General features: G+C 38.2%; 2 protein-coding genes across 4 annotated transcripts in view; one reads left to right on the top strand and one right to left on the bottom strand.

The window, feature by feature from the left end:
• rps6ka5 (ribosomal protein S6 kinase A5) overlaps positions 1-13,383 on the bottom strand; it is a 25,931-nt gene extending 12,548 nt beyond the window's left edge. For both annotated transcript variants that reach the window (XM_088355186.1, XM_088355185.1), the window contains exons 1-9: positions 13,091-13,383; positions 5,466-5,537; positions 5,150-5,368; positions 2,045-2,160; positions 1,879-1,980; positions 836-919; positions 623-726; positions 384-534; positions 101-262 (exon numbers count right to left, since the gene is read on the bottom strand). In XM_088355186.1, coding sequence (XP_088211312.1) covers positions 101-262; positions 384-534; positions 623-726; positions 836-919; positions 1,879-1,980; positions 2,045-2,160; positions 5,150-5,368; positions 5,466-5,537; positions 13,091-13,160 — 1,080 coding nt within the window. In that variant the 5' untranslated portion in view covers positions 13,161-13,383. The remainder of the gene's footprint in view (positions 1-100; positions 263-383; positions 535-622; positions 727-835; positions 920-1,878; positions 1,981-2,044; positions 2,161-5,149; positions 5,369-5,465; positions 5,538-13,090) is intronic.
• hadhab (hydroxyacyl-CoA dehydrogenase trifunctional multienzyme complex subunit alpha b) overlaps positions 12,844-22,398 on the top strand; it is a 15,202-nt gene continuing 5,647 nt past the window's right edge. The window contains exons 1-13 of one of the 2 annotated variants that reach the window (XM_088355188.1): positions 12,844-12,872; positions 17,303-17,344; positions 18,839-18,909; positions 19,445-19,578; positions 19,777-19,915; positions 20,001-20,120; positions 20,199-20,301; positions 20,362-20,484; positions 20,551-20,669; positions 20,735-20,791; positions 20,911-21,020; positions 21,091-21,225; positions 21,548-21,719. In XM_088355188.1, the coding sequence (XP_088211314.1) occupies positions 17,338-17,344; positions 18,839-18,909; positions 19,445-19,578; positions 19,777-19,915; positions 20,001-20,120; positions 20,199-20,301; positions 20,362-20,484; positions 20,551-20,669; positions 20,735-20,791; positions 20,911-21,020; positions 21,091-21,225; positions 21,548-21,719 (1,290 nt within the window). In that variant the 5' untranslated portion in view covers positions 12,844-12,872; positions 17,303-17,337. Of the gene's footprint in view, positions 12,873-16,040; positions 16,205-17,302; positions 17,345-18,838; positions 18,910-19,444; positions 19,579-19,776; positions 19,916-20,000; positions 20,121-20,198; positions 20,302-20,361; positions 20,485-20,550; positions 20,670-20,734; positions 20,792-20,910; positions 21,021-21,090; positions 21,226-21,547; positions 21,720-22,398 lie in introns of those variants that run through there. The other variant, XM_088355187.1, reaches the window with a different exon arrangement.

The following is a 22,398-nucleotide window of genomic DNA, read 5'->3' on the forward strand; positions in this document are numbered from 1 at the left end:
ATTTTTTTACAGGGAAAAAAAATGTTTAAACATCACTACAAACAATTAGAGATTGTGGAAACTCATTCTATGAAAATAACCATGATTTTCGGTGTCCTACTTGGAAGATGCGGTCACAGTTCTGAGGCAAAGCAGCAGGTGAATAAGTGGGGTCCATTTCCGTGAACTCTTCTGCAAAGTTGCTGACGTCTAGCTCGTCCCGGATGACTGGTTTAAATGGGGCAGGCACCTTTTTGTCCGCCAGGTCCTCCCAGTTTATTTTCTGCAGGGGGAAACGTGGAAATGTTTTCATGAGTGGATCATTTTTAAAACACATCTATGCGTTTTGAGTTTGGTTTAGGTAAGTTATACTTTGAATAATGTCCATAAGTGGTAGCACTGACCTGGTAAAATGGATGCTTCTTGACATTCTCCACCCCGTTTGGACCCGAGCCGAGCCTCTTTTGGGGATCTTTGGTGAGAAGTTGCTGGATAATGTCTTTGGCCAGGGCCGCCATGTCTTTGGGGAAAGGGGGATCTTTTTTTAGAATCCTCCTGGGGCAGAAAGAGCGGAACAGATGTTTCAGGGAACAATGCACATAACCATTATGAGAAAAGTCATCTTATAAAAATCAATGAGTACCTGGCTATATCCGTGTGAGAGTTCTCATCCCCGTCAACAGTGAAGGGCGAGCCTCCAGTTAAAAGCTCGTACATCAAAACGCCAAGACTCCACCAGTCTACTGCCTGTGAAGGAATACACAGGCACACACACTGATCACCTTTAATGCCAGTACTCTTGGCATGTATGAGCGTCAGCTCACATAAATCAAAGCCATAAAAGTAGCAAAGTCACCTTGTCGTGCCCAGACTCGCCTCCTTCCACAATCTCTGGAGCCATGTACTCGATAGTTCCGCACACAGAAAAGGCTCGGTCCACCTGTTTCATATTAAAAACAGTCACAAAATCAATCATAATGCAGAATTATTTGTTTTTTTTTCAAGACAGTTTTTCTATTCGAGGGATATTATCTCACTGATTGAACCAGTGTTTTTCAGCCAGTGTGCAGTGAGAACTTTTCTCGAGTGCCGCAGGAAATTGCCTAATTTTATCATTACAAAGAGCATGACATTGTTCAGTAACTTTGTTTTCTTTCAGTAATCAGCCCAATAACTGTAACATACATATATATCAATAGATTGAGGCAGATTATCATTTTCTTTCTTTTATCTACACGTATTATCTGCTCATAAGGTAGTACAAGGAAACATGATGAATAGCTTTTTTTTGATGAAGCTGTTTAAGGTCACATTGCAAAAATGATTAAATAAATGAAATGAAGTAAAAACTTCCTTTTGCTGATTTCAGCTTTTTTTTTTAAGTTAAAACCTAGAATAACATTTTGGTTCCACCATATTTTTTGCTCATTTTAAGTACTCATTTTTGTTATTTTTCTAGAAATAAACAAGGTGCAAATATAGTAAAATTTGAAAAGAGATGTTAAAATTTATTAAAATCCAAAATTACTGTGAAATAATAATAATATAATACATAAAAATATTATAATAATCTGTCTTACCTCCTGAACCACTGTGAATCCAAATCTTTATGCTGTCAATTTAGGCAATATAATTTAAGATTTTTTTTTTTAAAAGCATGAAACTGGTGCCAGGAATAATATTAAAATATTTTGGTCCAACGGTGGAATATTTGAATGAAAAAAAAAAGAGGGCCTTGGCCTAAACGGCATACATTAGAAATAAGGCATTGTTTTTAATGAGAATATCAGAGTTCTATTTATCATTTAAACATTTTACAAAAACACGTAAAAAAACCATGCATTTTAGGTATGTTTTCATTTTCAATTTTTTTTCATTTAATGTAACTTGAAGACAAACCTGGTCGAACTCTTTACTAAGGCCAAAATCCGTGAGAACGATGTGACCGTTCGAATCCAGCAAAATGTTTTCCAGCTTTAAGTCACGATACACAATCCCAAGCTGAAACGAGGAAGAGGAAATCAGTCAAGCTGACAACAGTGGGTAAAAAAACAAATAATGTCACCTTGTGGAGATGCTCAAGCGCTAGCACAATCTCACCGCTGTAGAGCGCCACTTCCTGCTCCTTGAAGCGCACCCGCTGCACCAGGTGCGTGAAGAGCTCACCGCCATTAACATAGTCTGCAGAAGACAATAGGACTGGTAATGATTTGGATTGAGTGTTTTTAGCGCATAGAAACAGGCCTGGCTCTTTCAAACTTTTTTTCATTGATTTGAGTTTTTTTTTAAAAACACTGCTACTAACTGCACTTACACTAGGGCAGAGTTCTAGACTAACAAAACAACAAAATTTTTGGAGCCGCAAAATAATAAAAGCCTTAGATAAGTCTTAAAAAAAATCAAAACACAAAAAGGGTAATCCTACATATAAAGTTACTCATTTAATATTGAGATGAGTGTTTAGCCATCTGCTGCACAGTTCTGAGGTCATGGGAAGAAATCCAGCTACGAGCTCTCCTGTGCGGAGTTTGCATGTTTTCCTCATGCATGTGCGATTTTCCTCCGGGTACTCCTGTTTCCTCCCACATTTCATAAACATGCATGATACGTTTATTAGCCGGTCCAAATTGTCCCTATGTGTGAATAAGCGAGTGAGTTTTCTGTGTGCCATGGGACTGGCTGGCAACTAGTTCAGGGTGTCCCCTGCCCACTGCCCCTAGATGGCTGAGATGGGCTCTAGCGCCCCCACGACCCTACTAACGATAAGCGGTGCAGATAATGGATGGATGGATGAAAAACGTCAAGAATGTTTGTTACCCACAGAAACCAGATTTGGACTGTATACATATATATTATCCTCCCTTTTCTTTTAGCATCTCCAAGCATTTTTTAAAAAGCTCCAGGGAGCCATTAGGAAAGTGCTAAAGAGACGCATGCGCCTCTAGAGCCCCAGGTTGCTGACCCCTGCAAGATAATGTAAAATCCTATGTTTTTTCCTAAAACCGACATAATGCTTACAAGTTGAGTTTTTTTTTGTTCTAAAAAAGTCTAACCTGGCAGGAGGGCGTTTGTGCACCAAGGAGCTAATTACATTTGCTTCCCATGCTGTTTGCTGATATCTTTGATATTGCACCAACCGGCCGTTTTAATGTGACAATTATTCTATTTCATTGATTCCTATTGACAACAAACTGTCTTGGGATTTTACATCAGTCTTCACAAGACCGGACCCAGAATACAGCTGAGTCTTTTTATTGCCCTTTCTACTTCATAATGGATGGCGGTACACGGCCAAAATAGCAAGCCCAGCAGGTTGATTAAAATGGATGGATTAATTCACTTACTTTTAATTCCTCGATGGGATATTAATCAGAATATTGTGTTTGAAATTGCAGGGGTGCAAACAAGATTGTTATTTCTCTGATTTCTTTCCTTTATGTCGACTCTAAAAATGAAGATTGCGTCTGTGCTTGAGACCCTTTGTATGGTTTGAGCAGTGACAATATACGACTAAATTCCGTAATGCTTATCCTCACTAGGATTGCGAGGGTGCTGGATCCCGTCCTATCTGATATTGGGCATAGGACACCGTGGACCAGTTGCCAGCCAATCGTAGGGGACAGAGAGACAGACAACCATTTATTCACACACTTATTCCCAGGGACAATCATGAATCGCCAATTGACTTGCCATGGAGGTTTTTGGTATGTGTAATGTAACTGGAATGTCCGGGAAAAAAAAACGAGGCATGGGGAGAACATGCAAACTCCACACAGGCAGGCGGGTAGCTGGAATCGAGCCAGGGACTTCTGAACAGTAAGGCGAAAATCCAAATCCAGAGTTTCCCATACATAAGAATATTCTGGTGGGCTCCCAGGGTTAAATTGGTGCTGCCAGTCTCATAAACATGAAATTTAAAAAAAGAAAAAATTTTCAAATATATACAAATGTGAAGTGAATCAAAATCACTTTTGGATTTCTCATTATATAAATGGTTGCAAACGCTATGGTGTGTATTTCTGCTACGAGAGAAGGATGATTGAATTTAATAAATTATTTTTATTATGTCATATCATCTGATATAGACATGGATAAACTGATAAGAGCAGTATTAATTTCTATATTGTTGCTTAGTTGATACTTAAGGACTTGCAAATTTCGGTTGTTGCGGTGTTTGTCCCACACTGTGATTAGACGCCTGGGTAAAATGAGACATTGACGAGTGTCGCGTTTGCCACAAGTAGAACCTTTTTCAACTCTCGGCAACCAGAAAAAAAAAAGGTTTAGCGCCAATCTGCCCAGCCCCTCGTCGCACTGCCGGCGTTTTCAATGGAGCGTAAAAACACTACGCTGCCTTGCAAGCAATTAAAAAAATTCGCTCAGAGCAGGAAAACGCTTTGGTGGACACAGGCCCTAATTGTACCTCATAAGTTGCGCCCTAAAATAACCTCTTGTCATAGCAGCAATCACAAAAGCAGCAGTAATTATATTTAAAACTGTAATATAGATCACTGGTATGAGTATTACATTTAATCATCTATAAAACTGGATGAAATGACGGTGATTAAGTCTGTTGACTCGCCGATTACTTTAAAATACTTTAAAATAGTACAGCCTCTGCATTGGAACAACAGCAGTTGTTTTTAGTGTAATTAGATGAGGAGCAGTTGTTTTTTTTTGCATTTACCTCCTGTCTGGTTTATTGTGCTTTGTTCGTGTGACCTGTTTCCTGTGTCATTGCCTTTCATAACTTCTGCATTTATGATTCAATAGTTTACAAGAGTACACATCCATCACATATGATTTTGCTCTAAAAATGCACTAGAACGATGAGTTTCAATTTAAAATGTACAAAAAAAAACATTCTGGGGTAGCACGCTCCCGGACAACCCTAGACTGTCCACCCACCAGGGTCCCCCAAAACTTCTACAGGAAAAACTACAATCACTTAGTGTGGCTAAACATTCTTCTGTAATAGTACTTGCTCTTGGGTAGAGAGGGTGCTATATCAATAAATCTGAACAATGATTTAAATGGCCTAAAGGAAGGTATATCTAGCAATTTGAAGAGAAATAAACCAGAAACCTGCCAGCATTTCTGTGCTACTCTTTTAAATCCCACAATTTTAATGTTAAAAAGAGTGACCAAATGGACAATGACGGCAGCTCACCGAGAATAAGGTGCAGTTTTGTGTCGGTCTGGAAAGCGTAATGTAGCGTGACGAGGTATGGCGATTGTCGTATATGCTCCAGGACCTGACGCTCGCTGCGTGTGTGCTCGGCCGTCTTTGCCTTCTGCACGATGGTAGCCTTTTTCAGGACTTTCATGGCGTAAAGCTTGCCCGTATCATGGCCGCTAACCTTCCTCACCAAGAACACCTTGCCGTAGGCTGATGGGGGAGTTCACAAATGCAGAGTGTACACGGTTTATATCACGAAAATTGAAAACACAAAATATCAATTTCGTCCAGAAAAACACAAATGTACCTCCTGTGCCGAGCACTTTCAACAGTTCAAAGTTTTCTATTCCCACTCTCTCTCCGTGGCCTGTCAAGTTGGCTGTGAGACACAGTGAAACACACACACAAATGATCAGTATTGCGTGAACATTGCAAAAATATTAAAAAGACCGCTAAAAGCATGAGTAGTGTATTTTTAGATAGAAGCACTTTTGAGGGCAAAGAAACCTAATTATTTATGATTTGTGCCAAATTTGACACCCGTGAAAAATGAGTAACAGTGACCCACATAACATTTTCTTGAAAAGGAGAATGATCTCAGCTTTCCAATGTTATATCAGGCATTACATATTCAACACTCATTGACTCACTACTACAGATATGATTAAGGAATTACAACACGGAACGCACTCCATTTAAACAATGTGACAATTGTTTGACTGATACAAATGACAAAATTATAGAACAAAAAAATTGCGTAATAAAGTGTTTTTCAACTATTGCGCCAAGGGACACAAGCATGCCTTGAGGCGGTGTCGAGTGAGCAGCAGGAAATTGCTCAATTGTATCTTATCTTGCGATAAACCAATTATCTGCTCATGAGGTAGTACAAGGAAATATATTTAATAATTTATTTTGTTTAATGAAGCTGTAATATTGTAAAGCAAAAATCTTGCACAATAATCAGCCAATTTTATTTGTCATTTTCTTTTTTACCAAAAGAAAATTAAAAATATAGTAAAACATTTGTTATGTTCCACGGGCAGATCATTTTTGCTAATTATAAGTATTATTCTGATTATTTTTCTAAAGTCAACTTCAAAAACAGGTTAAAAATATGGCAAAATCCCACACTAAAACCATTAATTAATTATGAACCAAAATTAGTAACCTGTATGACCTCCTGAGCAAAGATGACCGCAGATGATTGTAAAAAAAAATATATATATATATATACTGTCAATTCAGGCAAAGTGATGATTTAAAATGCCAGAAATTCATTTTTAAACATTTTAGACAGATGGTGTGCATTTTCTACTAGAAAAATAAGGTTGAGAAACACTGGTATGATTACTACTAAAATAGAATTCAGAAATATATTGTAAATTGACGGTATAATATTCACAAAAAATAGAATTAAAAACATTGAGAAAAATGTATAGGAGACGATTAAAGGACGGGTGCATCGTTTGAAGTGCCCTAGTTTGATCACATTACCCTGATTTTAGCGAACCTGCATTAGCTCCCGGTCAGCTTAAGATGTGATTTTAAGATTCTGTTGGTTTTATGCAAAACCATGCATGGACTTACTCCCTCGTTTTTCACATTTACGTTCCTGTACGGAGCCTTCGCTCTGAAAATGTTGGTCTTCTAGAGATCCCAAGAGCCAAAAGAGATCCGCAGGTTAGAGAGCGTTCTCCATTCAGGCCCAGGTGGTGTGGAATGCTCTGCCTTCTGAGATTCAATCTGTAACTAAATGCTGACAATATCTGTGTTATGTTTGTTAATGCATCATCCATAGCAACCTAGTCATCCTTTACACATATTTTTTTATTTTATATTATACTTTAATTAAGTCATATTTTATTTTTTATTTTATTGTTTGCAAATGCAACATCCATTGCAGCCTGGTCATCCTGGAATGGGGATTACCTCATGTGTAGTCCCCTTCATTTTCCACATGCTAAGGTTTTTGAGTTTTTCCTTGCTGTCGTGTAGGTTTTAGATCAGGGGATAGTATAATAATAGTTAGTAGTTTGCAATAATCTGTACAGCCCGTTGAGACTCCTTGTGATTAAGGCCGATACAAATAAACATGACTTGACTTGACATTTTCTCTATTAAGTACGTGCTAACAATGCCCAACTGAAAAAGCCTTTACAATTTTTTCCGACCGCGCCTATCGGCTTTTATTTTGTTTTTAGCAAAGCTGGGGGGGGGGGTGACTCTCTGTTTGTCATTGCAGGTTTTTGTTAGTGTAGCATGAAAATGGAGAAAGTAAGAAAAGGCTTGTTTTAAGTAGAGTCCAAACACCAACCCAACCACCTAAAAAAGATGCAAAAAGAAAAGTTTATTTGAGCACATCTAAGAAATGCACATACTTGCACGCGGAACATAAGGAGCTTGAGAGAAGCTGCAATGATACCGCAACCCAGAAGATGTTGTCAGCGGGTAAGAAAGATCCAAATTTCGTACATGACCTTTATATTTTGCGTGATATAAATGATAAATAAATGTACCCAGCCATCCCATGAGTACAGTGGTCAGGTTGACCAAAAGAAAGCCAGAGTGCTTGAACTGACTTAATGAATCAGTGCCTAACAAAAAAGCAGAAGAACACTGACAGCAACCCCTGAGGCATCTTCTGAGTTTGTTGACCTGCAAAAATGTGCCATACTAAAAAAGGGAACATGTTACATAAATCGTGTTATCTTTCTTCATCACTGGAAATATACACAGGAGGAACAGGATGCCACATTAAACAGGAGGAAGGTCATTAGCGTTCGTCTTCTGAAGTCTTCAATGCGATGTCTCCATGCAGCCGGATGATGATGCTCAGCATGGATCGTAGTAAACGCTTTACCCGTGAGAGCATCTCGGGTACGGCCAACTAGATGTGGCAAGGCGTCCCTCCTCTTCCACACCGACACCCATCCCGCTTCAACTGTCAGGTCAGGAGTGTGCGTTGCATAACGGCGTTGTCGTGCTCGCCGCGCCGAGGTTGAGTTTGATCTCCGTGTTTATTAATAGACCAACGGCGGAGGTGCACGACCAAACACAACTTGCTGACTATTCCTCAAAAACTAAAAGCAAAAGAGTCAAGGTAATTGTATACCAATGATGCCCTTCACTGTTGCCACTGGGAAAAAAAAACTCCCGCCAAAAAATATTATTCTGAAACTTTTGTTTTTTTTCAATGTGATATCAGTACTGAAGGTTACAAAACAAAGAGACTTATTAATATTTAGTGCTTGTTATATAATTTTCACTAAAAGGTATTAATGTCAATTTGAAAAGAAGAAAAAAACACACCCACCAACTTAACGGATATGTACGGAATTTGGAACTTTGTTACTCGCTGCCGCCATCTGCTGGTTTGTTTCATCTTTGTAGCTGCAGTCATCTGGTTCATGATACGCGCGCAAGTATGTGCATATCCTATATATGCGCACCTAAACTCTTTTATTATTTTTCTTGGGGTTTAAGTGGGCGTTTGGACCCTTACTAGAAGCAGGCCTTTTCCTACTTTCACCACTTTCCAAAAAAAAACAAAAAAAAAAAAAATGCGTCGAAATGAGCATGACTTCACTCCCCAGCACTCCCCTACACCCCATTCCTCCTACCTAATGTGTTTTACCCCAAACTGCTTTGCTAAAAGTAAGATACAAGCAGATATACACAGTGGAAAATAAAGCTTAAGAGCTCTTTGAACTCGATTGGACATTGTTAACACATACTTTCTAGAGAAAATGTTTAACTTTTAACATGGTCTGCCAAGGTTTCCAAAAGACTCTCTAGACTTTCAACACATCATGTAACCCAGGCAGAAATTTTCGATCAGCAGCCAAAGTTTGCGGCACCCATTTATTAGTTTGATGGTCCGCCAAGTTTCTGTTGTCAGATTAAGGCAGTGCTTCTCAATTATTTTCTGTCACGACCCCTCAGGAGAATAAGACCTTTCACGGAGAAAAAAAAATAATAAATAAATAAAAAATCACGCATCCTATCGGCATGATTTTGGTATAATGTCATCAATTGACAGCTTCATTAATTTGGTTTCATGCGGTCCGCTGCCAAAAATTATGCAACTAGTAGGCACACAGGTATTTCCTTGTCTAACACAGTGGTCGCAGTGAAGAAGATTGCTATGTATGCTTCGGTGAACTTCATCCTCCTAGCTTTAAGGAGCATTTCCTTTTCCTCTTCATCCCCATCTCTCTCCCCCCGTGTTCCCATTCTTGGTAAAAAAAAAAAGATTTAATTGGGTCACGGAGAGTTTGCAAGACTTTTTGTCTACACTTAATACTCCTCTATTGGCTACATAGACTGGGAGGTCGCTGGTTCGCGCCTCGGCCGAGTCATACCTAAGACTTATAACATTGGTAAAAATGGCGGCGCCCTCTGTTGGCTGCGGCTGCATCGGCTCGCTACAACGGGTCAGGTGTATTGACATTTCGTTCTTACAAAGAATGACAATACAAAGGAAATTATTATTATTATATGTGCAAAGCGCGGATGCTTTACCACCGAGTGCACTCTCTGACCATGGGACCGCTGCTGTCTACTAATGTAGTAGAGTTGCAATGCACTTTATTCTAGGACAGTAAAAAATAAAGAATGTTTTTGATGTTTTGGCGCTGCCTCGCAGACAAAAATCTTTTTTGCAATCTTGGTTACACATACACTTTCAACAACCTAGTCTCTAGCATTTAAATCATAGCAACCTCACAGCCAATATTAAGCCTCATTTCACAAACCCAAATTGATGTTTTGGTTATTCAGTATTGCAGAAAATCATTGTGAAGTTGCCGGTTGGAACTTGCAATATATGTTGAAATGTTTGCTCAAATCCCAAGTCAAGAAAAAAAATACACATGACAGTAAATATCTAAAATATTGCAATGATGACACTCGTATCTCATACAAACATGCTGTAAAAGAGCATCTCTTTACAAAACCTCTACTTTTTAAGGGGTATATATGAATTTTTTATAACTTTTGTAAATATGCAGGTGCCAAATGGTGAGTTTGCAAGGGTTCACTAGAAACAGGAATGTCTTGCATTGTTTTAATATTGCTGATTATGGCAAATACTCAAATATCCTATCTCAAATTATTTGAATATTATGAAAAAAGTCTACCAGTAGGCTGAAGGCCGTAATCAGCATTATCACAATAATAAAAGACATGTGACATATCTGTTGGATTGTAATGAATCCATAATTTATGATATTTTTTCACTTACATGACAGAAAATATAAAAACTTAACCAAAATAATCTAATTTTCTGAGACAGTTTTGTACATTTAATATTTTCTCATTTTTAAACACAGTTAACTCACCAATTTTCATGCTAAAAGAGCATTTTAACAAGTAGATAAGGATATGACATGCCTCTTAAGGGACACTGTGTATTGTTTGGCTACTAAATATCGCTGTATTGTGTAGTGCAACTTAATAGAGTGCTAATTAGCACAAGGAAGAATACAGACTACAGAGACTCAAAGTGATCAAACCGCCACCGTTTATCTTCTAACTTTTTTTGCCATGGCTTTCGAAAGGTTTTGAGGTTTTTTTTTTTGGGGGGGGGGAACCCATAGAAGCAAAATGACGGACAATTATGTCAGCTCCCTCTAGGTGAAGCTCATGTTGTGTCAAATAAATACAAATATCTCCATCCATCCATTATCTGCACCGCTTATCCTCAGTAGGGTTGCGGGGGTGCTGGAGCCCATCCCAACCATCTCCGGGCAGTGGGCAGGGGACACCCTGAACTGGTTGCCAGCCAGTCGCAGGGCACACAGGGGCAGACAATTCGCTCGCTCATTCACACCTAGGGACAATTTTGACCAGCCAATTAACCTGACATGCATGTTTTTGGAATGCGGGAGGAAACCGGAGTGCCCGGAGGAAACCCACGCAAGCACGGGGAGAACATGCAAACTCCGCACAGGAAGGTTGGTAGCTGGATTTTAACCCATGACCTCAGAAATGCGCCGCACACGCGCTAACCACTGCTCCGCCGTACTGCCTACATATATCTCAACCTACAATTTATTCTGTATAAATGCACGTTTAAATAATAATTCATGTATTTTTGCCTATTATTCAAAATCATTTTTGTTTCATGAATTTAGGTTTTTACCACAATGAGGTCTCCAACATGGTGCCAGCGGGCACCAGGTTGCCCCTAAGAACAGCTGAGGTGCCAGCGGAACTGTTCTGAAACTATTTTCAGAACAGTTCCGCCTATGAGTTATTCATAGGCGCTGGGCCTTTGTGATTTTCTAGAAAAATTATTTTTGGGGTGGTTGACTGAGTCCATTTAACCCTATTTCAAATAATTAACCAGGTTAACTTGAGCTATTATACTCTCTCTCTTTTTATCTCTTTCTATAGAACAGGGGTCGGGAACCTATGGCTCGCGAGCCATATATGGCTCTTTCTATGAGTATCTGTGGCTCAGAGACAAATTTGATTGCATGCAAAATTTCTCCATTTTGTTCAAAACCTGCATCATCCATCCTTTCCAGGCACACACAAATCCAAACCAAAGCTAAATATGATAGTATTACTTCGCAGTATATATAGGGCACGTTTTTCACTACAATTTACAGTCAAGGTGTCACACAAAAAAAGGGGGAAAAAAACTCATTTTGGCTGTACAACGCTAAAGAATCCTTTATATAAAAGTTCACTATATAATCTGTGTTCAGTGTTCAGATACCTTATGATGAATCCACAGAACTGTAAATACGCCAAAACACCGGAAGAGAACTTAGTCATTTGATTGGGTGAGTGGGAGGGATGGGTGGAGCTATGCAAAAAGTGCAAGCACTCCCTCCCATCTCTCGCCCTACGCCGTCTGCGCCAAAAGTGAGCTCATCAGGCTCCCTATTTGCAGAATGTTGTGACGTTTTTACACAATAACTGCTTGCATCTAGTTTTGAAACCAATATGTATGAAAAAAAGGGTCAAAAGGAGTTTAACCGATCTTGAGTAATTGCAAGAAAGAGACAAGTTTAAAGTGGTATGTTTGTTGATTTTGGGACAGGGGCTCTGGCATTATTCTCTTTTCATAATTTTTATCAAATCATCAAAAATAAATGTGCTGAAGACTAAGCTTTTGTCTGGGGCGCGGGTTTAGCAATTTAGTAAAATTGTCTCATAATATATGGTGTGGCTCTTTCCCAAAATAAAATTAATATTTTTTGCTTTTATGGCTCTTTGAGTCAAAAAGGTTCCCGACCCCTGCTATAGAATATGAATAACCTATATTTTATGTTAGCAATATAAGGGGATGGTGTCATAATAGTCTGTAGTTTGCAATAGTCTTTGATCTGTGCAGCCCTTTGAGACTCTTTGTGATTAAGGGCTATACAAATAAACATGACTTGACTTAATAATATAGTACCAACATAGTAATAACATGATAAGTCATTTTAGAACTGCATATCAAACTGACTCCCCTTCTTGCTAATAGCAACAAAAAGTAGCTCTCAGCTTGAAAAAAATTGGAAACTCCTGCGCTAGATATCACACACTGTCCCTTTAGTAATGTCACAGTTTTTGTAAACAAACGGTTGCTGTTTTTTGGTTCACGCTAGCATGGCAATCGCTTGACAGTTCGCATGCGCAGTGTCAACCGAACACGTTACATTTAGGACGAGGTTTGGAGGTTGATTCTAGTCAAATGGACCACGATAAATAACGGGTAAGTTAACCGCCACTGGTTGAGTTAGTTTCATTTACTAGTTTATAAGTAAGTTAAATGGTTAGGTAACATTAGTCACCGGTAGGCAGTGCAGTTAGTAACGTGGCCCCGCCTCTTTTTTTCTGGTTTAAGTAGCTTGACCGAACAAGACGCCTCCCTTCTTACACATGTACGGTTATCTGTGCCAAAATACGCGGCTAACACGACGGTTCTCTCACCGTTCTTCAGCTCGTGTTTCACCGTGAAGAGGTCGCCCTCACTGGACGGTCCCTCCATCGGCGACGGCATTGTAATTTCTTTGGGCTCCAGTTCAGCTCGGCAGTTTTCAGCGCAGCTTTCGAGGCTCGGTTAGCCGAAACGCAGAGGTTGTGAAATTAAGTCCTTGGTATTAACTTAAAGGTGTTATTAAACAAGGTGCTGACATGTTTTTGTGCCTGTAAATCGGCAGAAATGCGGGTAAAATGTTGCCATTCGGGCTGCCAACATGAAGCAAGCGGCGGCAGCCTGTCAGTCCGCGAAAACACTACTTTGCCTCTACCTTCGCAACCAGGCAGCCCCCTGCCTCTCATTGGTGTTGCTACGTGGAATTTCACTCTCTGATTGGTTGTTTTATCGTGACGACAAACAAGTCCCGCCTCCTTTAGTGCTGCTTATATGCTCAGTTGCTTCAGCCAATTAATTCTTTCATGTTTGATAGAATGAAAAAAGTAATACATTATATTTACAGTATTTACATATTTATAAATCGAAATTAATTTAATGATGGAAATGTGCTCGATTGTATACGATTAACTATCTATCTATCTATCTACCTTGGTCATATCCCTCAAGAGTGATGACCGACAGCAAGACAAACATATAAATTAAAAAGAAAATAAAAGGGGAAAAAAACACACACAAAAAATGTTTGGACCATGGCCAATGTACTTGCCCAAATACCCAAACAAGTTAGGCACCTCGGCACCTAAGTTGGTCACGCTTTCGTCCCTCCAGATGAAACAGGACACCAGAAAGCGGCCATGTCACTCGGGTCAGGGTGACACAACACACTCTTTCTTTTCAACAGCAGGGCCCGACAGCTTTCACTGGTTTACCCCTGCCGCATCATACAGGTGCCCAGCCCATCCTTAAGAACGCGTCCACAATCCCACTATCCTTTCACAACACCTCTCCACTCCTTCCTATCACCAACAAGAGCTCTAGCTTCCATTATATTTGGACTTCTTTCCTGCAGTGCACTCATAACACCATCCATCCACGTCAATCGCGGTCTTCTTCTTGGTCTCCTTCCATTGACTTCTGCTCTGTAGATTCTCTTCAACATTCGCTCCTCATCCATCCTATCCATGTGTTCAAACCAACTGAGTACTCTCTTATCAACACGCTTGCTCAGTTCCACGACTACTCCAGTTCTGTCTCTCACAATTTCATTTTTCAATCTATCCAATCTTGTCACTCCTAACATACTCCTCAAACACTTCATCTAAAAAAACATTCAATTTCCTTCTTAAATCTGCATTCAGGCTCCAAGTCTCTGCACCATACAACACAGTCGGCACAATCGATTAACTAATAAACAGAATTCAAGCCCGTGTTTGTTATTTTGACGTGCAGTCAGGGGAAGCAGATGAGGCTGTGCCTCACCAGTAATCATCATACCTGTCGATCTCAGCCAATTGCTCCCCTTGTTAATGAATGAATTTCGCATTATTAGGCATTAATGAACCTTAAAAATACAACGTGGCATTTATCTTTATTACATGTTTACCCTGGAGTGCCATGTCTAATCTCATTGCATATAATGTTTCTCATCATAATATCATTGACAACAAAAGCGATTCTATTCCATTCCATGTACGGACAGCAAGACAGACTATGATTATAAACAATACCGCAACGAACATCATTTTAATTGTAGTACTTTGTCATATCATGATATTTTTCCAATTTTTGTTTGATGGGCCAGATTTAATAGCAGCAAGTGGCCTGCAGGCAGTAGTTTGCCCACACTGGGAAAAGACTAATCGTCATTTCACGTCATTTTATGTTTATTTTTATAACCCTTAATCACAATAAGTGTCGAAGGGCTGTACACTCATTGTATTTTTAACAATTGACTGCCAATTTACCAGAAACAGCCAACAAATATGTGTCCATAAAACATGTAACTATGACTCTACCATTAGTTTTGAAACACTGTATATTGCTGCTAATATATTTGCCTTATTTTCTATTGCACTTTTGTTCTGATACAATTACAACTTTGGCCAGTCTACAAGCACTGCTTTGTAATTATTTGTCTATTTATCCTACTATAATTAATTTGTTTAATCTTAGTTTTGTTTACTACGTTGTTATCATCAACAATCAAAACTATTTTAAATCCGACTCATCAAAATAAATTATTTAGCAGGGTCTACAAGTTCAGAAATATAAACTGAACATAACTATATTTTGCCCTGATAGCATATTTAATCACAAATAATTAAAAAATAACACTTTTTAATTTGTTTTGATTCCAAATAACGTTTTTAACGCAGACCATTTACCATTTTAATCCTCTTGGCGGTACATGTAATTTAAACACATGTGAATATTATAATGGAAAATTAATTGTGTGTGTGTGTGTGTGTGTGTGTGTGTGTGTGTGTGTGTGTGTGTGTGTTGTTTGTTCATTGTTATGATTTGTTTATTTTATATGTTTTAAATTTAAAAACGTATTATTTGTTTTTATTCCAAACAAGCATTTTAACCTTCTTAGTAAAATATACAATTAAAACATGTATGAATATTATAACTGAAAATGATCTTTTTTGTGTCTTATTATGTCATAATTCATTTAGATACAATCTTTTCATATGTTTTAAATTAGAATGTTACAAAATCTGTTCTAATCTGTTCTAAAATGGCCATGTTTATGTTTATCCTAAACTTATTTTTCTCTTTTATTTTTTTAACATGTTTTTCCTGGATTGCCACTTCTGTTCCTGTTCCTGACACAAAACAGTTTTTGTTTTTCCATTTTGTAATCGTTTCAATGAATCTCTATGGATACTTTTTCAATTTATGCAACATTTTAATTACCTCTTCTGTAATCATTATCAGTTGATTTGGTAGATGGCGCTACTGTCAACAAACCCGTGTTACCAACATCCCATTCAACTTAAATAAACTCACGAAGAAGAAAATACGTGAGGAGCTAACTTTGCTAGCTAAGTAGCTATCCTCCGCCGACTGACCTCCGCCTGCCTGCCGCTCCCGCAACATGGCTTGTGTTCGATCGCTTGGCGTTCTCTCTAAATTGGCGTCAAGAAGATACCCCGCCGCACCCGGTAACATTATTTCAGGACTATCCATTTTATGCTTATTTGTCTACAACTCTGTAAGGTTGCCTGTCACTCTGTTTGACTATAAAGCCCCGACGAGTTCAATGAAAGACATGCTCATGTATGAAATAACTTAGCATCGCGAGTACCTTTTAATTTTATTTTAACAATTCTGTTTTATAATCTTTTATTATGTACATCCTGTCTGCGAGGTTACTCGCAATTGACTCAATTTAATTTTAGCGTGATCACTATTAATAAAATAACATACCGTTTTAAAAAACAAAGACAATGAATAGATATGCTTATATATTTAAAGAAAGTACAACTTTGCTTTTGACAGATGAATAATGTTTGTCTTCAATCGCCGCTTGCAGCGATTACACGTCTTGCGTAGAATGTGGGTGAAGGGTCACTATAACAGGGTTGAATTGAATGAGAGCGTCTTGAGGTCACTCAAATCCCCTGAGATAATGCAAAAATATATATATTTTCCTGTTAACAAACTTTTAGTCGTACTTACTTTTGATATGATTGTTTTTTGTGTCATCGCTGTATCCTACTGTCGTGTTTTTCAACCCTTTTTGAACCAAGGTATCTTATTTATAAAAAAAGTTCCGAGGCCCACCGTCCATTGAAAATGTTTGAAAATGAAGTTATGTCAAATATTTCACTGTACTACCTCATAAGTAGGTAATTAGTAAATAAAAAGAAAATAATACTTTAACAAAGCACATCATTCTTTTTTATTTTTTACAGTGCAATCTTAAACAGCTTTGTTAAACAAATTATGTTATTAAATATACTGTGCTACCTCATGAGCAGATAATTATTATATAAAAAGTATATCAAAATGTACTGTCACCTACTGATATGGATGACTATTACAGTTCCTCGTTTGAAGATCACAAAAATACTGAATAATGGCCTGATTATTTGGAAAGATAAAATTGGGCAAATTCCAGCGGCACACTAGGTCTCACGGCACACTAGACAAGGTCTCACGGCACACTAGTGTGCCCCGGCACACTGGTTGAAAAACACTGTCCTACTGAATACAATTGATGGATTTCCCCCTGATTTTAAGTGTTTGTTGTTTCACAGGAACTACTTTTCGAGCCTTTTCCGTGGCCAGCTCAATGCTAGGTATCAATTCATATTTTTTAATTTTGTGTCCCTGTCGTTATAAATGAAACTTGTTCTTTAATATATTGTTCTGCCTGTGATTTTAGAATTAGAATTGTCTTTGTTATCTCTGAAAACAATATTTCTCCACACCAAAATTAGACGTGGCACTCGAAGATAAACGTGTATCAAAATATATAGATAAAAAATATATATATAAAAGAATATTAGGATGGATGATAGGCGTGGGACTAAAAAAAATCGATTCATGTATACGGTATATTTTTTTTTTTTTTTTTTTTTTTTTTTTTTTTTTTTGTGGCAATTTTTAAAATCAAAGTTTCTTCCCGGAATTGATTTTTGTAACATCTTATCTGGTACGTTAGTATTTCCATAGTAGTATTTTTTTAAGTATTTCTTTAGTATTTTCATAGCATTTCCTTAGCAGTATTTTTGTAGTGTTTCTTGAGTATTTTTAGAATATTAGTGCAGCTGTATTTAGTAGTATTTCTGTTGTAATATTTTTGTTTTAGTATTTTGTATTATAGTATTATGGTAGTGGTATTTTGGTTGTATTTCTGTCGAAGTATTTGCATAGTAGTATTATTTTAGTATTTCAATAGCACAGTATTTCCTTAATGGTATTTGTGGTTGTATTTTTGTAGAAATATTTTTAAAGTAATACCATAGTAGTATTTTATTAGTATTTCGGGAGTGTTTTTGTTTTATTTCCATAGTAGTATATTTGTTCTATTTATTTAGTATTTTTGTATTATTATTGTAGTTGTATTTATTCAATGTAGTATTGCTGTAGTAGTATTTTTCTATTTCGATTAGTATTTTTTAATTTTCAGATTGAAAGTGAAATAATATAGCTCCCTGTTTTTCCAGCAATGAAAATTCAATCGCAATCGTCAATTATATCGTATCACAATACTTGTAGGATCGCAATTATCGTGAAGTGATATAAATAGAATCAGCACCTTGGTATCGTCATTAATTCGAATTGTGACTAAAGCATATCGTCCCACTCGTAATAGATAAGCAATATTTACATGGTAGCACCTCTAAACTGGCCTAAGTTGTAAGTGTATAGGAAAATAATTACATGAAAAGTAGTGTAAGTACGTTAGCAGCAGCATGTTGCAAAAATAAGACTGAATAAATAAAATATCATATATTTTTTCTATACACAGGCAAGTTATTCTTTTAGTTTTGTTTGTTTAAGGCGGCGATGGCTCATGGGAAGAAACTGTCTACAAGCCTGTTAGTCTTGAATTTAATGAAGTATGTTTTCAAAGTTGGCATGTTTCCTCTGTAAATTTGGAATTTTTATTTGTATCGACACTACTTGAATGCATAACAAATACATGTGCTTCAAACCATGACCATAAATTCATTCATCATTGTAATGATAACATCAAGTTTCGAACAATACTATTTACTATTCCTCATGGGGCTTGGTTCTTAACTTCTGCTCTCTCAACCTCACCCCCCCCACCCCCCCAAAAAAAGCTCGAACTCATGTCAGCTATGAAGTCAAGGATGACGTTGCTGTGGTACGACTCAACGACCCAAATTCTAAGGTAAAGCTTTATTCATGTTTAAGGTAAAGAAAGTTGTTGTTTGTGTTCAAAAGTCTTATGAGGTTTGGTTATATGTGTGCATGTACAGCAGTGTATGTATAGTTCAGGTTTTCTCAATACAGTGTAAATTGACAAAATGGTAGTCTAACAAGCTTTTCTGTTTCTTTTCTGAAAAAAATTGAACATTTTTATTGCTAGGGCCAAGCTGACTTGTTCATCCTTGATTCAAAAATTTTCAGGAGGAATTGCAGATTTTCAACTTTTTTTCACATTTTCAGTTAAATGTACTAAGAAAAATCACTAATCATTTCTTTGTATTTTCAGATAAAAATGTACACCTAGCAAATCACATTCTATATCTGTAAAGATAATTCCATTCATTTGTAGCAAAAAAGAATTGCCCATTTCTTTTCTCTCTTGAGTGAAGTTGAACAAATACCCTTTAAAAGACACTGTAATGCAAAATAGTCTGCTTTTAATTCATATTTCTATTGGTGGAAACAAATGATTGGTCAATAGTACTCCTTTCATTTAGGTCAACACACTGTCGGTCCAAATGCAAAAGGAGCTTACGGAGGTTATGGACGAAGTGTGGGCCAACAATGCCGTTCAAAGTGCCGTCCTCATCTCCTCCAAGCCAGGATGCTTCATCGCGGGAGCCGATATCAAGTAAGGCCTCCAATTTTTTTCCCTATTTGAAATAATGTATCTTGGAATCAAAGCCTGTGTTGTGTGGGAGAAAAATACATAATCCACTGTAATTTGTTTTTTAGTTGTATTGTGTTTATACAATGTTTTTTTTTTTTTTTCTTTAGTCCAGTTTCAAATTTTTGCCGACTTCTATTAATAACCACATTTCTGCCACAGTATGATCCAGGCCTGCAATAACGCAGAGGAAGTCACGACACTCTCACAAGAAGGCCAGAAAATGTTTGAGCGGATTGAACAGTCCCCCAAACCCATCGTGGCGGCAATCAATGGCTCATGCTTGGGAGGAGGCTTGGAGGTCACCATAGCATCTCACTCATACTTATTGAGGAAAACAAAATTCTATGCGAACTGATTTCCAATTAACATTTTTGTGGATGCAGTTCGCCATTGCGTGCCAATACAGAGTCGCAACCAAAAGTAAGAAAACTGTGCTAGGTACGCCAGAAGTCATGCTGGGTCTTTTGCCTGGAGCTGGGGGCACACAAAGGCTCCCCAAAAAGGTTGGTGCTGCGTTTCTGTTGTTTTATATTATGCACAAGAACTTTAAAAAAATATATATTTCCTTTTCCTGCTTACAGCTGGGTCTGCCCACCGCATTTGATTTGATGCTGACAGGACGAAACATCCGAGCAGATAAAGCCAAGAAAATGGGCCTTGTCGACCAGCTTGTAGACACCCTAGGTAAACAAATTTTAGAAATCCCTTCCTTGTCAAAATTGTAACAAAACTCCCCTTGAACAGGCCCAGGTTTAAAGAGCCCAGAAGAGAGGACCATCGACTACCTCGAGGAGGTCGCCGTGCAATGTGCAAAGGGCATAGTCAGCAAAAAGATTCCACTGCACAAGGAGAAGAGCACCATGCAGAGTAGGTTGGACACTCTTGTATGAAACATGGCGTGAACTGATGGTGTTTCGTCGGTCTCCTCCAAAGAGATCCAAGACTACGTGATGAGCTTTGAGATGGTGCGCAACCAGATTTACAAGACGGTCCATGGAAAGGTCATGAAGCAGAGCAAAGGTCTCTATCCTGCACCCCTCAAGATCATTGAAGTAAGTTCTGGATTTTGACATTTATTGTATTTGACCTATTTACATATTTGTTCTACTGCTTCCAGTGTGTTAAGACTGGAGTGGAGCAAGGGCCCAATGCTGGTTACCTGGCGGAATCCCAGGTACAAAATATTATTTTGCAAGTAACAATTATAATCACTATACTGCAAGATAGCTCATTTGTACATGAATTAAGAAATACACCACCATTTGTCACACCTGTCTGTTCATGTTTCTCTAGAACTTTGGATACTTGGCCAAAACCACTGAGTCTGCAGCCCTCATTGGACTTTATCATGGCCAAGTTGCATGCAAAAAGAACCGCTTTGGTAGCCCTGCGAAGGAAGTCAAGTAAGTCAAACAGTCTTAATTCAAGTAGTCCTGTGCTTAGGTTATAACTGGACGGTTTGTTTGTCATAAGGACTTTGGGAATTTTGGGTGCTGGCCTGATGGGTGCAGGTATTGCCCAGGTGTCTGTGGACAAAGGCATGCACACCATCCTGAAGGACACCACAGACGCTGGACTGGCCCGCGGACAGCAGCAAGTGTACAAAGGGTGTGTATACTGATATTCATTTATTTGTTTCCTGAAATCCCTCGTTCATCATGGTTAATCGGGACTTGAGATATATGTAAATCCACAAAGTAATTTTTTAAATCTTGATGGAGTGGGGGATTACATTATTTTGTCACTAGTGAATTACATAGATGTGGAGCATTATTATAGAGTCCTTAGGAGAAGTTTGCAAAATAAGCCGGCATATTTTTTTCTACAGGTGATGTCTTATTTGGTTTTCAGGCCAAATACTCAGCTTTGAGACATGAGATCATTTATCTTTTTGAATGTATTTCTGTACTGGTTCTCTTTACATTTTCAGTCTGAATGACAAGACCAAGAAGAAGAGCATCACGTCCTTCGAGAGGGACTCAATTTTGTCCAACCTGTCCGGCACAATTGATTACAGCGGCTTCGAGAAAGCCGACATGGTTATTGAAGCCGTGTTCGAAGATCTCAAGATCAAGCACGCCGTCCTTAAGGAGGTGGAAGCCGTGAGTAGAAGTGCTTTTTATTAGTCGCTCTTCAATGCAAATCAAGTTTGAGTGTTGCTATATTGCCTGTCTGCATATTGCTGCACAAAATCTTTTAGATATTTATGAGACCGTGAATGATACTTTAAGTGAGCCTGACTATGGGGTTTTTACTCTTTAACGTTCCGAAGGCCCGACGTGTCTTCACAATCTCAAAAGTCACTGAAATGTTGTGCTACATATCATTGGAAAGCTTAAACTAATGGGATTAATAATATGACCATTTCAAAATGTACTCATCACAGAAACAACATCAGTCTGAAACAAGCTACCCGAAACTATAACGCCAGGACAACTCACCCAAAAAGTGACTTAGTATTCCACTGATGATTCTTCATAAACATGGACTCGTTATATCCAGGACTGTCCAGTGAATCCAACCATGTAAAATATTAATTTCAAAACACACGATAATGCCGAACCTATAAAAAAAATCCCTCTAAAAGCATTCCTGCATTGTTTGGCAATCTTTGTTGGAATCAGTTCGTTTCACCCCACAATTCCCCTTTTCAAGGACTCGTCAGATTTTTTCCAATATGGTCGTTAGCCTCTGACCTTCGATTGACACCACTCTAGACCAATTGCGAGATTTTTTTCACGGTTCTTAACTTTCCTTTAATCTAATGAGCACCTGGATTGA

The sequence above is a fragment of the Urocampus carinirostris genome, chromosome 15, assembly GCF_059441175.1.
Source record: "Urocampus carinirostris isolate Australia breed hairy pipefish chromosome 15, RoL_Ucar_1.0, whole genome shotgun sequence".
NCBI classification, from domain to species: domain Eukaryota; kingdom Metazoa; phylum Chordata; class Actinopteri; order Syngnathiformes; family Syngnathidae; genus Urocampus; species Urocampus carinirostris.